Source organism: Carassius carassius, chromosome 5, assembly GCF_963082965.1.
Source record: "Carassius carassius chromosome 5, fCarCar2.1, whole genome shotgun sequence".
Lineage (NCBI taxonomy): Eukaryota > Metazoa > Chordata > Actinopteri > Cypriniformes > Cyprinidae > Carassius > Carassius carassius.
This window is the reverse complement of record NC_081759.1, coordinates 8,668,952-8,684,983: the sequence shown is the minus strand read 5'-3', so window position 1 is coordinate 8,684,983 and position 16,032 is coordinate 8,668,952. Positions and strand designations below refer to the sequence as shown.

At 37.4% G+C, this 16,032-nt stretch overlaps 1 protein-coding gene across 5 annotated transcripts in view; it reads left to right on the top strand.

Annotated features, from left to right (window-relative positions):
* The window catches only part of rgs3a (regulator of G protein signaling 3a), a 175,135-nt gene extending 168,046 nt beyond the window's left edge, over nt 1–7,089 (top strand). For 4 of the 5 annotated variants that reach the window (XM_059549655.1, XM_059549651.1, XM_059549654.1 and 1 more), the window contains 4 exons: nt 1,580–1,681; nt 2,753–2,814; nt 3,910–4,076; nt 5,340–7,089. In XM_059549655.1, the coding sequence (XP_059405638.1) occupies nt 1,580–1,681; nt 2,753–2,814; nt 3,910–4,076; nt 5,340–5,540 (532 nt within the window). In that variant the 3' untranslated portion in view covers nt 5,541–7,089. Of the gene's footprint in view, nt 1–882; nt 1,433–1,579; nt 1,682–2,752; nt 2,815–3,909; nt 4,077–5,339 lie in introns of all 5 variants that reach the window. The other variant, XM_059549653.1, reaches the window with a different exon arrangement.
* The last annotated feature ends 8,943 nt before the right edge of the window (nt 7,090–16,032 follow it).

The window sequence follows — 16,032 nt, the reverse complement described above, 5'->3', positions numbered from 1 at the left end:
CCAGAGGAGTGAGACATTTTTGGTCAGATTATTAGCCAGCGGTTATTAAAGCATTTGACTTATTTCTACTGTTGCACTGCAAAGGCTGTTTTTGTGTTCACACTGTTGACGCAAATCACTGCATAACCAACTATTACTTCCATAAATACCGTATTATTGCCATAATGAATCAGAATTGATCAAAGTGACAGAAAAGTCATTTACATTGTTAGAAAATAACTGTATTTCAAATAAATGTTGAATTTGTTTTCAAATAAATTATTTTGAACTTCATATTCATCAAAGAATCCAGAAAAAATATAAATAAATTATGAATTAATTCTTTCTTGAGCAGCAAATCATCATTAGAAAATGATTTCTGAAGGATCATGTGGCACTGAAGACTGCAGTAATGATCCTGAAAAATCAGCTGTGACCACAGGAATAAATGACACTATGCAATATTCACACAGATAACATTTATTTAAAATATTTCACAGTTTGACTGGATAAAGTTAGCCCTGGTGAGCAGCAGAAACTTCTTAAAGAAACTAAACATAAGAAACAAAACAACAACTACTTTGATCAATAGTCCGTATACAGTTATAATTATAATTTTTCTTTTACACCTACCATCTGGGGGAATAAAATCACTCAACAGTGCCAGATCACAAAATGAATAGTTCTGACACAAAATCCTGTTTAGATAAGTTGTTATACAACAGCCAATATACAGAGCATCAAGTTCCTATGTAGCTCAGCAACTGTTAACAACTGAACAATTATGCTGATGTACTGCATGGCAGAATAATTGTTTATTGGGTATATGAATTATATGAACTTCATGTTGCATCTAGCAACACCTCATGCGTATTGTCTCAAGCTTACAATCATGGTTCGCAGGAACACTTAGTGTGTGCTTTAAGTGGGAGCGGTGGCCCTTGGAAGGCCAAAAATGGGATTCAGCTTCTTTTTTTGGTACTGTCATCAGCCTCTTCCTGTGTTACGAGAGGCCAAGTGAAGCTGATGAGGGCAGAGGATCTGCAAAGCCACAGTGGAAATCAGTGGGCGGAAATTGTGCGAAGACTGTTCCTCTGGAATAGGTACATGAGGTCAGGCAAAGGGAGGACGGGCATCTGGAGGTTCCGCAGCTCAGTGCATATCTCATGAGATGTGGATCCAGGGGTGAACAGTCAGGTTTTTGGAGATTTGGAGATGCAGCTGCACTCCACAGTGCTCCCCGGGGCCCATCGGCCCTAGGTTAGGGCCTCCGGGACTCCCGGTGGCACCTGAACAGTGGAGCGATGGTATGGAGAGTGACACAACCCTCCCTTCACTCATCCTCTCGCTCAGACACAGGACTGGCGAGAAGGAAGAAAGACTGACGAAAGATCCAGATCCAGGAACTTTAAACGTCTTCTCAACTTTGATAACTGCGGATTGAGGAAAACATGTACGGCAGAAGAACTTTTTATGGGTTACTGCACTAACGATCAGATTTGGATTTATGGGGTTGTGTTTTCCATGACTTCGATTGATTTGTTGGTTTGTTTATGACCTGCAGAACTCAACTCTTTCGCTTCTGTGCATTTTTATGCAGGGCCAAAGACATGAAGAACCGACTTGCTTTCCTGAGGAGGAGGAATGAGTCTCCCGGAAGCAGCCCAGTCGGCAAGCTCGACAAATCCATGAAGTCTGTCAAGTAAGCGTGTGTGTTTGTGTGTGTGTGTATGTGTGTGTGTATTTGTGATGCCCGCCTGCTTCCTGGGTAATGAACCAGCTGGTGGCTCTCTGCTCATGTGTGTGGGATGAAAGAGACAGACACACTGAGAAAGGTCTAAACAGATGTCTTTTAGATGAATAACTTTTGAAGGGCTTTTTTTGCAATTATAAATAATATAGGTTAACATGTATTTATAACCCTTTTATAAAATATATAGTAATAGAATAGTCATAGATATTCCATATTCCACAATTTAAAAAGTAACTCTTTTACTTTAGTTTGTTGCCAAGGAATACAACTTACAACAACAATACAACAACAAAAGCACACAAAATTGCAACAAATTTTAACCTACTATGTATATTTGACAGTCATTAATATAATAATTATATACTATGGTGGTTAAAATGTATTTAAAAGACCTGTCTAATATAAAGTAATGCATCAAAAGTGTTTTGATTAGATATGTGATGCAAAAACACTTATATATTGCAGAGATGAATGATATTGTTAGTATTAGTATTTTAAGAGTGTTCAGCTATAAATTAACTGCAGAATATAAAATGTTTCATGGTACAGATCTACAAATCATCAATGCACAGAAGTTGTAAGTAGGTCAAAATTAAAATTACAGTTTTAAAGCGCACATCTCTAAGTGCACTCTATGATCTGAATGATGGGTTTATGTCGAATAACACTCCCATGTTAGATACAGTTTCCTTATTTGGCAGTGTCACAGTAAGTGTTAAAGCTGCAGACTGCTGAGTTTAGACAGACAATGAAGGCAAGAATGAGTCTTTGAGAGAAGCTGTGGGCGGAGCCTCTGGCTGACACCTAATCCTATTGGAGCAGCCAGATCCCACCCCCTCCTCTCCACAGTGGAAAGTATAAAAGAGGCCATCCAAGAAAGACTTGCTCAGACACTCACACACTTTGACAGTGCTCAGACACACACTCAAGAGATAAAAGGGCAGAGCTTCGAATGGGTCACACAATGAGAAACCTGACAGAGATGGGTTTGCTTAAAAATCGTTCTGCCTTTATTTGCAGGCCCACTCCAGAAGAGGCAATGAAGTGGGGAGAATCTTTGGACAAGCTGCTCATCCACAAATGTAAGACATATTCTATTTATGCCATTTCCTTTCCTCATGTATATAGTGAATTTTTTGGGGGGGAAATATTTGGTGAATTCCATTGGCTTGGTTTGAGTCCACAGGGATGATGACTGCATTGTTGCAGTGTGTTAAGCATGCATGCTTTCTCTCAACTTCCTGCTCTGAGTCATTGAGTCTGTTGAACATGGTCAATGGCTCTCATAGTAATCCTATATTAACTGAATCCTACATCCATATGGAGTCAGAGAAAGACCACAGATCAAAGCACTCAGACAAAACCCACCATCCATATCATGGTCTTTAATCAGATTCACTCATTTTGTGATGTTGAAAGTGCTTGTGATGCAATTCGATCTTGAGATTTGAGGCAGGAAACGTCTTTTTCCGTTTCCCTCATATGAAAACCTAAGAGCATGCACATGCTGTTATCAGCAGGCTCTTATGAGAACGGAAAGGTGATTGTGTGCTTTGGGACGGGGCCACACTTCCTTCTATTTTAATACTGGGTGCCTTAAGAGCTGAAAGGAAATCTTTAAAAAACGCCTGTAAAAATGTGTGTAATGCTACTGTATAAGGAAGTCACTGTGATGCATATGCTGTAAAATAATCATAAACTGAATTATTAGTTTTTTTTTCTTCTGTATTGCATAAAATCTAGCTACCTCATTGGTATTTCTAGCTCCATAAAATGATCTAAAATCAGTGCAAATATTATTATTTTGCTGCAATGATTACCTTCTTGTGCTTGGCAGCTACAGCAACCTTCGGTACAAGTAATGGGTTTGAATTTCAAGTTAAGTCCATGAATGCGAGCCAGGAACTTAATTAAAATAAGAAATGCTGAAAAAAAATATATAGAATAATTATGAAAATGTTTCATGGTACCCAGTACCCAGTCTCGGAGGAGAACTAATGTAATTAAATCGTTGGCTGGAGTCGTGTTCTTATGTTCATGCCTTAAGTAGTGACTCAGGGTTTGGCACTCAGCGCTGCCTCTTCAGGGAAGACTGCCGTTGCCATAGTTCTCTGTTTATCCATCCAATAACATCTCCCCTTTTCTACCTCTTTATTTTTTTCCCTCTCTCTCATCAGATGGGCTGGCGGCGTTTAGAGCTTTCTTGCGCACAGAGTTTAGTGAAGAGAATCTGGATTTCTGGCTGACCTGTGAGGATTACAAGAAGATCAAATCACAGTCTAAGATGGCATCAAAAGCTAAGAAAATCTTTGCGGAATTCATTGCCATCCAGTCCTGTAAGGAGGTGAGCATGAAGTCTCATGTTTAGTTATAAAAGTGAACACTAAAAGTCACTCCAGATATTAATTGGGAATTGTTGAGTACCACTCATTACATATAAACAATGCCACCATTCTGTATTTAGCAGCATAAAAAAGGGTGGAAATGTTCTTAAAATAATCTGCTTTGTGTCATGAGCCTAAAAATTGGTCAAAGAAGCAGCCGTGGAGGATATGATGTCATGCCTGACTAATAGTCTCCCCTTTGGCCACACATAATACACAGCAGATAGCATAGTTTACTTGGAAACTTGGAAAGCAGTTTGGAAATTCAAAATCAGATGAGCAACAGGACCTCGCAGCAATTGTTCGAGCAATAAAACTAAAGAAGGCTGAGCTTTGTATCATTTCAAGTTGCCAGATATTTGACTTTCAGCATAAAGTCCAGTCCAGATTTCAGCTTACTCTGGCTACTGGAAAAACATAATTATACCAACATGTTAAATTACCAATCACAATTTATTTTTCTGTGCCATTTAAGAGCAGGAATATATTTTAAATAGGCTATTGCTCAGCTGGTTTTAGTTTCAGGACCATGACTTCTCAATTAACAAAAAGTGGTGACATATTACAATAATCACAATTTGGGCAACCGTAATCAATAATATACTAAATTACCAAAGATATGGGATTATTATAATTATTTCACTCCTTTTTAAAAGTTAAATAAAGTGTGCCAGTCTTAAGTGTGTCAATCTTCATGAATGGTTTCAAATAAAATGTCATAGAAACCAACAAAGTTGTGTTTATAAAGTTAAGGCTCCATTACTTGTCAGAATTTCCACAAATAGTAAGCACTTAGTTTACATAGTCAATGTAAACATGACTTTTTCCCATGTGGAATATAAATAAAACACTTGGATGATACATAAAGTCAGTCATATTGCATTGGATGCAGCGATTTGCCATTTCTGCACAATATGAATTAAACCTAAGGTGTCTATTCCTGCTCCTGGAGGGCCATTTTCCTGTTGAGTTTAGCTCCAACACACCTGCCTAGACATTTCTAGTGATCCTGAAGACCTTGATTAATGGGTTCAGATGTGTTTAATTAGGAATACAGCTGAACTCTGCTGGAAAGTGGCCCTCCTGGAGCACAAGGTCTATAGACGGTCCATAAATGGACTGGGGGGAATCTGAAAAACATGCTTTCTGGTCTGTAACCTAGCCGTAACATGAATTTAAACATCTGTTGACTTGGAAGTAATGGCTTTTTGTTTGTCCTCCAGGTGAATCTGGATTCCTACACCAGGGAACATACTAAAGAAAACTTGCAAAACATTGATCGCTCTTGCTTCGACCTGGCCCAGAGGAGGATATATGGCCTGATGGAGAAAGACTCGTACCCTCGATTTCTGCGTTCAGAACTCTACATGGACTTAGTGAATCAAAAGAAACCCAGCACCACATCAACATCCTCCTCCTCCTAAGATGACAGAGAGAGAAAGCGAGAAAGAGAGACTATATAAAGTAGCATCGGAGAGGTTTCTTTCACTTAGCATTTCATTCTCATCAGCCATTCTATCTGTTAATGTGGTAAAAAGACAGGGAGTGGAGAAATGCACAAGGCTTTGTTTACAAAAGGTGAAAGATAGAGGAAAAGGTAGTGTGATGGATCTAATGGCGCTGGACGAGTGGGGCACCACCACGCTGAATAATGCTGGTTATTCCCATTTGAATTTTATTTAATTGGTTTTCCAAGTGTACTGGAGACAAAAGAGGCGATTATTGCCTCTTTAACACTAAGACAGCTGGGTACTGTTAAGCATGTTTCTCTTCTTCTGCTCAAGCACTGCACCTCTCTTTGTTCTCCATTTCATGATGACTTTCCTGGACATTTCAGAAATGTCTTGTGCCTATGGGGTTTGATGTCTGGATGGCATGTAGAAAACATTGATGATCACGCACTTATTGCTCAGTGGTGTTCCTGTGAACCTTCCTCCATGTCTGTCGACTTCATATCACATGAAGGGGTGCAAAAAATGCTGGCACATCCCTAATTTAATACACATTTCATGAGTAAGTGTACAAATGCTCTAGGGGAATGGACCAAACTGCACCTGAAGACTGAAGAGCTTGAAATGGACTGTCGTTGGTCTCTAAAGACTAAACTAAACATGCTTAGCTGCGTATGTAAAGCCAATAAGCCATCCATTGTAGCTCCACATTAAGAATGGAAGAGACCGTATTCTCAGGACATTATGACACTCAACTATGAAGCTTCCAGACTTACTTAACCTTCTATTTCTACACTTAAATTGTTGTTTTTCCAGACTTTAGGTTTAATCATGCACTCTATATTTAATAGGGCACAAGGTTCCCTATATTTGTTGATAAGACGACATGTTTTACCAGTACAAAAAATGTAGTTATTTATTTAGAGGTTTCACTGGTTGCTTTGTTCATTGCACTCAGCTGAATTTCCCTTTTCCACTTTGATCCAGGTCCACAACTATCCTGACGTAAGTGCAATATGTTTATTATTTTTATTTGTCGACTTATCTTATGGATAAGTTTACCTTTTTTATGAAAAAGACAATAGATTGAGCTCTGTATTAATTTTATTGCAGGTTACAGGTAATGTAAAAATTACATTAGTACACAAATTATTGTAACTGTGTTTCCCTGGCAGCAGGCAGCCGGGTTAATGGATGTATATATAATTCTTAAGAAAAAATGGTAAAAAGATAAAAACACACAAGGTTTTGTGGTTGTGCCATGAGGCGTTGCTGTACCTATGTAAATATGTGAACCTTAAAGCTATAAAATGACATGTATTGTTATAAATTGGGGTGGAGCAGGTTTGGTCGTCCTCTGCCTTGGACGTACACTGCTTGTAAGTAGTTTTATGAAATGTATTTTATCATTTTCACTGTTTACAATTCCAACGCATCTCCTAAGATAGCAAATGCTGAAGAAAATAGAGATTTAAAAAGCCAGTGTCATTGCAAAACACAAATAAAACATTTAGATGGTAAATTAGACAACATTGCCTTCTGCCTCTCTTTTATTATTACTTTATTTTTGTATTTTATTTATTTATTTATTTATTTTTACACAATTTTGCATTGCATTATATTTTTCATCATTGCTGGATATTTATTTATTGTTTATAAAACTTATAAAGGGATGAATATTTACTCAAAAGAAAGAAATACAAAATCGTATTTTGCTTTAAAAATTTAGCCTGTTTTGTTCTTGCAATTATTTTCGTGACAGTTTAGGAATTTTTTTTGTTTGTTTTTGTTTTTTAATAAATATTCATTACCGAATAAATAAATCAATAAATCAAATGTACATCATCTGGATGCATTGCAATGAGATTTTTCTAACTAACCCTAACCCAACCCTAACCCTATGGTAATTTAAGGTGGGGAAAATAATGATCATTAAAAATGTCACAGCATATAAACCCAAATATAACATTAAATCTTGTGGTTTTGGGACTACCACTGAGATGATCAGGTAATGGGATGTATGCAAAAGAGCTAGAATAGTCTTGAGTGAGACACGTTTAATATTTGATTTCAGGATTTCTCTTTATTTTATTACATTCCTCTCTGTAATATTCATCAAGCCCTTTTTTTCAGGATATTCCATCTTTTAGAACTGAGGATCAAAGAAATCCCAGGAGAATGTGTTGTTTTCGTGTGAATGAGCTTTAATGTAAGGTTTGCCTCTCTTGCAGTCTCAACACTGCAAATAGAAGCAACTGAGTGACCTCTTCAGTGAGTTGCTAGGGAAATATTGGCTCTCCTGCCAACAGCCTCTGAGAACCCATGGCCCTTGTTTGCTGCAAGCAGCTCTGCCAACCCAACAAGGACACTTTATCAAAATGAGCTTCACAATAGTCATGGCCACCTGGCAGATCTGAATGCTCTCATGGGCAGCTGTCTGCTCTTTAGTCACTGGGAAAAAAAAGGAAAACAGAACATTCTGGTGGGGATCAAAACAAAATTGCGTTTCTCTTTTGATCTTGATTTCTTCGCTTTTAAATAATATAATTAGTGAAATGTGCAGTCTACTGAGATACATTATGTGAGGTGAATGTGAACCAATCAAGTACTCAAAAATGATTTTTGCTGTTGATATTACTGACGCTCCAGTTCCCAGCATGCTTTGCATGAGACTTAATGGAGGGAGTAAAATTGTTAATATTACTAACCCCTTTGTGTTCAAGGATCGGCAACGGCCCCAGATTATTATTGTTTCACTTCCACAGCACGTTTAACATCACACTCTGGACAAACTGTGCAATCAGTAGAAAGATTAAATACTCTAGTTTCGATATTTGACAACTTAATAAAAAAATTGTTGTTAAAACATTGTTGCAGTAACAGTAATTTAGTAATTTATGTCAGGAGTGCAAAATAATAAATCTGTATTATGTCAAATTTTGAATAGAAATTCACCACGCATTCATATTCAGTCAAGTCAGCAGCGGTTTATTTGTGTTCACATAAATTCACTGAACAGAGTCAATAAGGGTTTATAAATGGTTGGTATGTTATTTTCTTGAGATTTGGGGCATGTGTATAACAATATTGAAAAATGTACATCTGAAATGCTAACTTGTGCAGCAATGTAAAAGGCTATAAATAGCATATTTTTAAAACAGTAAACGACCAAATTCCACCTGTGATCGCAAAAGGAAGTTATTACAAACACTCAATAAATAGTCTGATGTAGCTTGATGCTAATGTTAGCTCTAATCCTGCTACATAGCAGGTGCAATTCTTCTTCATAATGCATTTTTTCATAATAATTAACGTAAGGTCGTAAGAAAATGTTTTGTTATATTTTTATAGTAAGGTTTTTAATAAAAATAGGGTAAATGTATACTGAGATTGAAGCGAGATTGGAGCTTTGTGGCTTGGTAAACCTTAAAATATCAGAACAAAGGCTAAAAAATGGCGGAATAAAAACAAAAGAATAATGATAAAAGAATAATGTGGATAATGTCTCATAGCTGGCGGAGATGTGAAAGGCTCATTACGTGAGAACAATAGAATCACGAGTGGGGCAGTATTCTTAGCCAAAAATATAGAGAAAGCAGACAGGAGAGCTTTACATGTGAGCTTACAGAGATGATAAGGGCCATAAATCAATCTGATTAGACTTCTCTAAAAACAGAAATATATATATCTTTTTATATTAAAATATTTAATAAAATTCACAGTTTTACAGATTATATTATGAAATTTTAAATGAAACATTGGTAGACTTGTGGCTTTAGGTACACTAAACTCATATCCTACATCAACAATTTTTTAAAATACATTTAAAAAATATGTTTTTAATGTTTTTGTTTTTATGTTTGAGTTTATATATCTCTACTATCATAACAGTCTGAGTAATTCTGATTCTTGCCTTGCTCAAGGGCACCTAAGTCGTGGTATTGCCGGCCAAAGACTCGAACCCACAACCTTAGGACTAGGAGTCAAATTATCTAACCATTAGGCCAGTGGTCACCAACCTTTTCGAGCCTAAGATCACATCCAAAGTCCAAATGTAAACCAAGATTGCACCATTTGCAAAAACTATTTAAAAAAAGGCCACAATATAAGTTCTACTCTGAGATTCTTGTTGCCTGTTAGTCACTAGCAAATTATTTATGTAACTATACAAATAGTATATAACTATACAAACTGCCAACTATAATTCAACATTTTCAACAGTAATATAACATTAAGTATTTCCACAGGCTTATTACCCGTATATAAACACAATAATCGGTCAATTACAGGCCTAAGCCAATAATGTACTGTTTCACTTTCCCTTTTAAAACATATTTCAAACACTTCAAAATGGAAATACTCAGGTTAGTGCAACTAGCATACAAAATATTATGACAACAGTCATCCTTCAATTCTTCAAAAATATTTTCACACAAATTACAGACCTACATTAATTTTTAGCTACAGAAATTGAATAAAGTAATCAAATGTAAAACAGCATCGCATAGTTGACCGTATAAATTAAACAATTTTCTTTATTAGAGTTACAAAAGCTTTTTAATCAGGAGCAGTGAGTGATTTCTTTGTTGTTGCTGTTCGATTAATATAAAGACTGTCACTTTAAGAGAATACACTGATACAGTGGTCTACGTTCAGCCGGCTATGTCTGCTGTAGGATACTTACCGAAACAGGCATTTTGACATGATTTTTGTGTGAATTTGTCCATTAAAACAAAATACTTAAGAGAGAGCTTATATTTGCGCGCATGCCGAGGCGCTGGTTTGAGCGCTTAGGATGAGCGCACGCACAAATCTTCACACTGCACGCGTGAGCTCGTGTCCTCTGGCTCTTAAATGTTTAAACTGACAAAGCTTAAATTAGTTTAGTTTAAACACAGATATCAGCACCCAGCTGATGATGGAATAAATTACTGCTCATATACAGCATTCGCGTTGAACTCTAGTGAGAGTGAATGATTTGTCCAGGGTTTTTTTTCCCTGTCATGTCTGGGAAGCCAGAATGCGATTGCATCAACAGAAACATTTATTAGCTGAACCCTGTTTTTTTACGTGCCATTTATACCAAGCCATATTACAGATGATATTACAGATGCTTTGTCAGATTTAAGTTGAAGCGCGTGCCGAACCGTGTGTAGTGAACCGAACGGTTCGGTTTTTTTCAGCGAACCGTGCCACCCCTATTACCTCAATAATCAATCAATTACAGGCCTAAAACAATCATGCAAGAACAGACGGATATAAGTACATCTCATTACACTGGCACCCGCGTCTAAATCAGTTGTATGGTCTGGTTTTCAGTCTAAAACAGTTGTGTCATGTATAAATGTCTTGTCTGTTTTGGGAGGTGCGCGCGCAGTCAACGGAGGCTCGCGCTGCGGTGCCAGGCGAAAGCGGTTGTTCAGACATTATATGTAAACTATAGGCTATTTGATTGGATAGATATACCCCTCTCCCTCCCCTAGACACCATTTACTACACACAATAGGCTCACACATGGTGCATTTTAAATAAATAAATAATAATGAATTATTATATTTTTTTTTATCAGATTTTGAAAAATCTTCACGATCGACTTAAAATGCTTCCAAGATCGACAGGTTGGTGACTCCGGCATTAGCCCATGACTTCCCCGCTTAGGATAAAAGCTGATAAAATTGCTTAGGATAAAAGCTGACCTGTGGGAGTGTGGCCTTGTCACTTAAATCACTGTAGTTTTATTTATTTATCTATGCCATTGCGCAATTTATTAATTTTTTTAGAATAAAAACTAAACCTTAAACAATACTGACCAAAATCATGCTGCATTTTCACTGTTATTTCACAAAAGAAAGGGCACATTCAGTTGCATCTGTTTCTGTTTATTTGTAGTTACAGTATACATTACATTTAGAAAGAATGATAATTTCTATAATTTCTCCATCAAAAATATGACCTGAGAAGCAGAGAGAGCTCCTCAACAACTATGATTATAGGCTAGCTACTGTATATTTTATGACATATGTGGAGCTAAATATGAACATCAGACAGTCATGTATAAAGAGATGAGATTTACTGACAGATAAAATATGCTACTAAATAAATACATGATTGTGATAGCCTATGTGATTTGTGTGATTTCTTCAAGTGGTCGTATTTACCATGTTTACTATGGTTATAGTATGCTAAGTCTTTTTATCATAATCCACATTGGATCTCAAACATAAGTGATTTCAAACAGCCACTGATGTCTGAAAGTGAGTTTTGAGCTAAAATTATTTTAAAAGTCTTTAATGGTGGTGTTGTAGCTGTTAACTATATTAAATAATCTGCGGCATTGATGCTCTTCAGACGCAGACAAACTCCACCTTTGTTCGTAGCCACTCCTCAAGCCAAAGCTGGCCCGTTTTGACCAAATGTTTTCAGTGGGACAAAAAACCCTGGCCATTGGCCTGAGGAAGCCCCGACAAGGCACAGTCAAGCCCCAGAGGTAACAGTGGAAACATGACTGGCCCTGATGCACTAGCAAGCCCGCTTTTGGCCTGACAGTGGAAACGCAGGTAATGTGAACAAATTCTTAGAGGCATGAACTTCTGGTTTCATCCAATGCAGCCTCATTTTGTCATTGTTTCAAAGCCTGGTGGCATCTCCTTATTTTGCAATGACCCCTTGGGTGGATGATCTGAGTGACTAAGTTAAGCTCAGTAAACATCAATCCTGGCCTTCACAAAAGGTTATTAACAGGTCTCCCTGATGCCAAAGGCACTGGAAAATCCAGTTTGTAGAACCCTATCTGATCACTGGTAGTACTGGTAGTACCATTAGGGCTACCTGCGTCGCTGACCACCTTCCAAATACTGTCTCCCCATCATAGATGTTGGCAGTTATGGGACAACCAGATGGTGGGACACCGGCTTAAAGTCCCCCTTTGTAACTAGTTGTTGTCAAACCCTCTGCCTACCTGAGCGAATACTGCTGCCAGAAGCAGAACAATTGGGGCTCTAATCTCTAAACTCTTGTCTTCATGGCAGATGAAGCCCTCTCTCTCTGTAGAGACCTGATGAGACCTTGTTCAAGTACCACTCATTCCAGTAAATAGTTCAGCTCCAGGTTTTTATAAGCCAGACTATTTAGTGAATGAGCCTTGCCAGAATGCTGTGTGACAGCCACTCATGATCTACAAATCCTCCTGTTGAGGACAACAAGCACTGTGAGGGAACTTCTAAACAATGTTAGTGAAGCAGAGTATCAGCTGTACCCTCCTCACCTTCTCTTCTTGTCGCACTGGATCTCAAACTTCTATAGTTTTTTTTTCAAAGAAAATTGCTTATCTGTTTTTTTCGTAAGCATGTTAAGTGCTCCATTACTCCATTTTGTCAGTCTAGATGCTAAATGATTCTGCCTTGCTGCTTGCAGGATCTTCTATTTATGCCCCAATGTATGTCCCATGCTACAAATCATGGGTGTTTATAACTTTGAAAATTCCTCCACTAAGCCAGTATTACTCTTTGCAAGGCTAGTGTTTGAATATACTCCCTACTAAAAAAAGTCTATTCCTGATGCTAGTGGTGCGATCCGACAAAATACAGTATAAACCAGTTGATGCAACACCATGCCCATCAGTAAACTGATGCCTTGTTCTATTTATAATGAACTATACTGACGCTACTTTCAGATGATTTGCAACTGTCGCTTTGTCATGTCAAGTGTAGACAAACATTTGAGGGAGAAAAAGAGCAATGGTTATTTACAATTGAAGGGAGTGGTGTGGAACATTGGATTTTCCAAAGGTAGAGTTGAGTAGGCTAACAAGAGAGCAGAAGAGTCCAACAATCCATCATGCAAGAAAGTATGATGAGAAATGAAGACAAAGGCCTTTAAATAAATAAGTCTGTGAAGAGTGTATGATGGATAGAACTTTCCATTTTTCTGGATGGGCAAATGGTCAGCAAGTCCAAAATAGAGGTAAATATGGCATCCTTGTCTCCTCTACTATAATTGCATCAGACAGGTGGTGATGAGGTGCATTAAATCTTTACTAAGTGGATTTGGCTGGCAGGGATATTACATCTCTCCTCAGGGACTGGGGTAGATCTGTGCATGATGTGTATCATGGGAGGTAGTGCTGTGCGGTAAACCGGTTCATACCGAAAACCGGTGTATATTTTCGTTACGATGTTAATTTTGAATATACCGCCATACCGGTGTATTTAATTACTTAACGTTCGGAACGAACGTTATGCTGCGCCGTGGCCGCGAGACACTATTTCAGACGGACCCTTTACAATGTCGCACTTCTAAGCAGCGACTGCGAGGCGTGGTGAGGGTACACCATAGACAGGGGTACACACAGAAGTGCTCTGGTCTTACGTTATAACGCCTGTTTCACACAGTCGTATTAACGGATTCCAGCTGCACGAGGTGTCAATGAGTGGTGCTCTGCAGCAGTGCAGCGATTGTTAACGTACTGAGTCTATTTTTGCTGTGCTGCAGGCACTGAATTAAAGTGAAAGCGCATTGTTCGCGGGAAAAATGAACATGGATTGACATGGAAACGTAGTCACATGGGTTTTTGGCTAGGTTTAAAACAAGAAAAAGGGCACTTTTAGATAAACAGGGAAAACAATATATATGTTCACTTTTATGGAAGCAGAAAAAACAAAGTTCATTAAGACCCGTGGGATTGCTTGTGATAAAGATTTAAATGCAAAAGGCATGAGACTGTTTCTGTCTGTGGTGTTTTAATTTTAAATATTTTAACAAGAAAAGTAAGCTAATTATTGTGTTTAAATGTTTTGCCGCTTGCTTGAGCAGCTTATTATACAAACTTAGAAGTAAAATGCATGATTAATGAGTTGTTTATATTTATTGAGTTTAAACTAATGTCTATATGAAAGATTGTTACTGTTCTGTGATAAAAGACTTACGATGCTGAAAAAAAAATAAAAATAAAAATAATAATAATATATATATATATATATATATATATATATATATATATATATATATTTTTTTTTTTTACATGATATGAAATCAAAACAATGAACAAATGTTGTGTTTGTGGACTAAACAGACGTGGATCAGTAGCGGACTGCAAACACGTCCTGTGTGAAAGCACAATGAGTCTGCTGCGGACTGCATATGGACTGCAGGCAGATTATGCATATATAATATCCATTTTATGCAAGTGCTGTCGGGCTAAAATTGTTGCCAAAGGCGGCAACACAAGCAATTTGCTCCAGCACCTTAGTCGCAAGCACGTCTTGGAATATCAACCAGCAGAAAATGCCTTGTACACCTGATTATGCATGAAAAAAAAAAACGTCATAAACCGGAAAACCGGTATTATTGTGAAACAAAACGGTATATATATTTTTGGTCAAACCGCACTAATGGGAGGATTCGAAACAATAGTCCACTCTTAAGGATAACTGGATGATCTGTTTAAGCTTATCTTAATTGCATGCTACATAAAAAAAGTCACTGAATTTGAGTTTACACTGATTTTCCCAGCAAACCCTTGCTACTTATAAGCAGGTATTTCAGAGACACTGATAATCCATAAAGCAGCTTTATAGGTTATCAGTGGGCTCCACATCAGCTCCACAGAGCCGCCCTCTTCCAGTTTCAGTTTAACTTAGCCCATGGCAACCCTGACATGCTATTCTGGCTCCATTAGGGAGTGAAGAATCTTTCTGCTACATTGTTTGCTGGTATTCAAGATGTCTCAATGAGTCAATAGTCTCAATGAGTCCTCACAAAGTGAGAAAGAATCATCTTCTCTCTCCTGATGAGGAAAGATGTATAGTGGGGTTCTACGATTTGGAGGCAGGTAGGTCCAGTTGCTCAGTCTTTCAAACTGTTTGTCTTTCAGATTCATGAGGTCTTTGAATATCTAAGCAGTGATTATAGTTGCAGAGAGCCTGCTCTTATAGCCACTTATCTCAATGGGTTAACTAAGGCACTTGAACTACAACTCATTGATGTAGTTGGTAATTGAATGATAACTGTATTAGATATTCTTTACAGCAAGTAATGGCAGATGAAGTGGAGACTGAAGGGAATTCACTAATGACATGTTTTACTAAGAATTTGTAATGGAAATGATAACTGTAAAATAGCAACTTCACCTTCTTAACATTCCATTACAGTTTTTAAATGGATTGTGCTTCACTGGCTTGAATCCCCATTGGTAGGCATTATTCAAGTTTATTTATTTGTATAGCGCTTTTTACAATACAAATCGTTACAAAGCAACTTTACAGAAAATTATGTTTCTACAATATTTAGTAGTAGCTAGTAGTTTGTGCACGTTTGACAGGATTTTAGAAAAAATAAAAATAATAATAATAATACAAGACGTAGTCAGCTAGATGAACTATCAATATTATTAATTAATAGTAATTATATGATGCAGTCACACATGTAGCAATAATTGTTAGTTCTGTTTGTTGATTCAAGGTTAGGA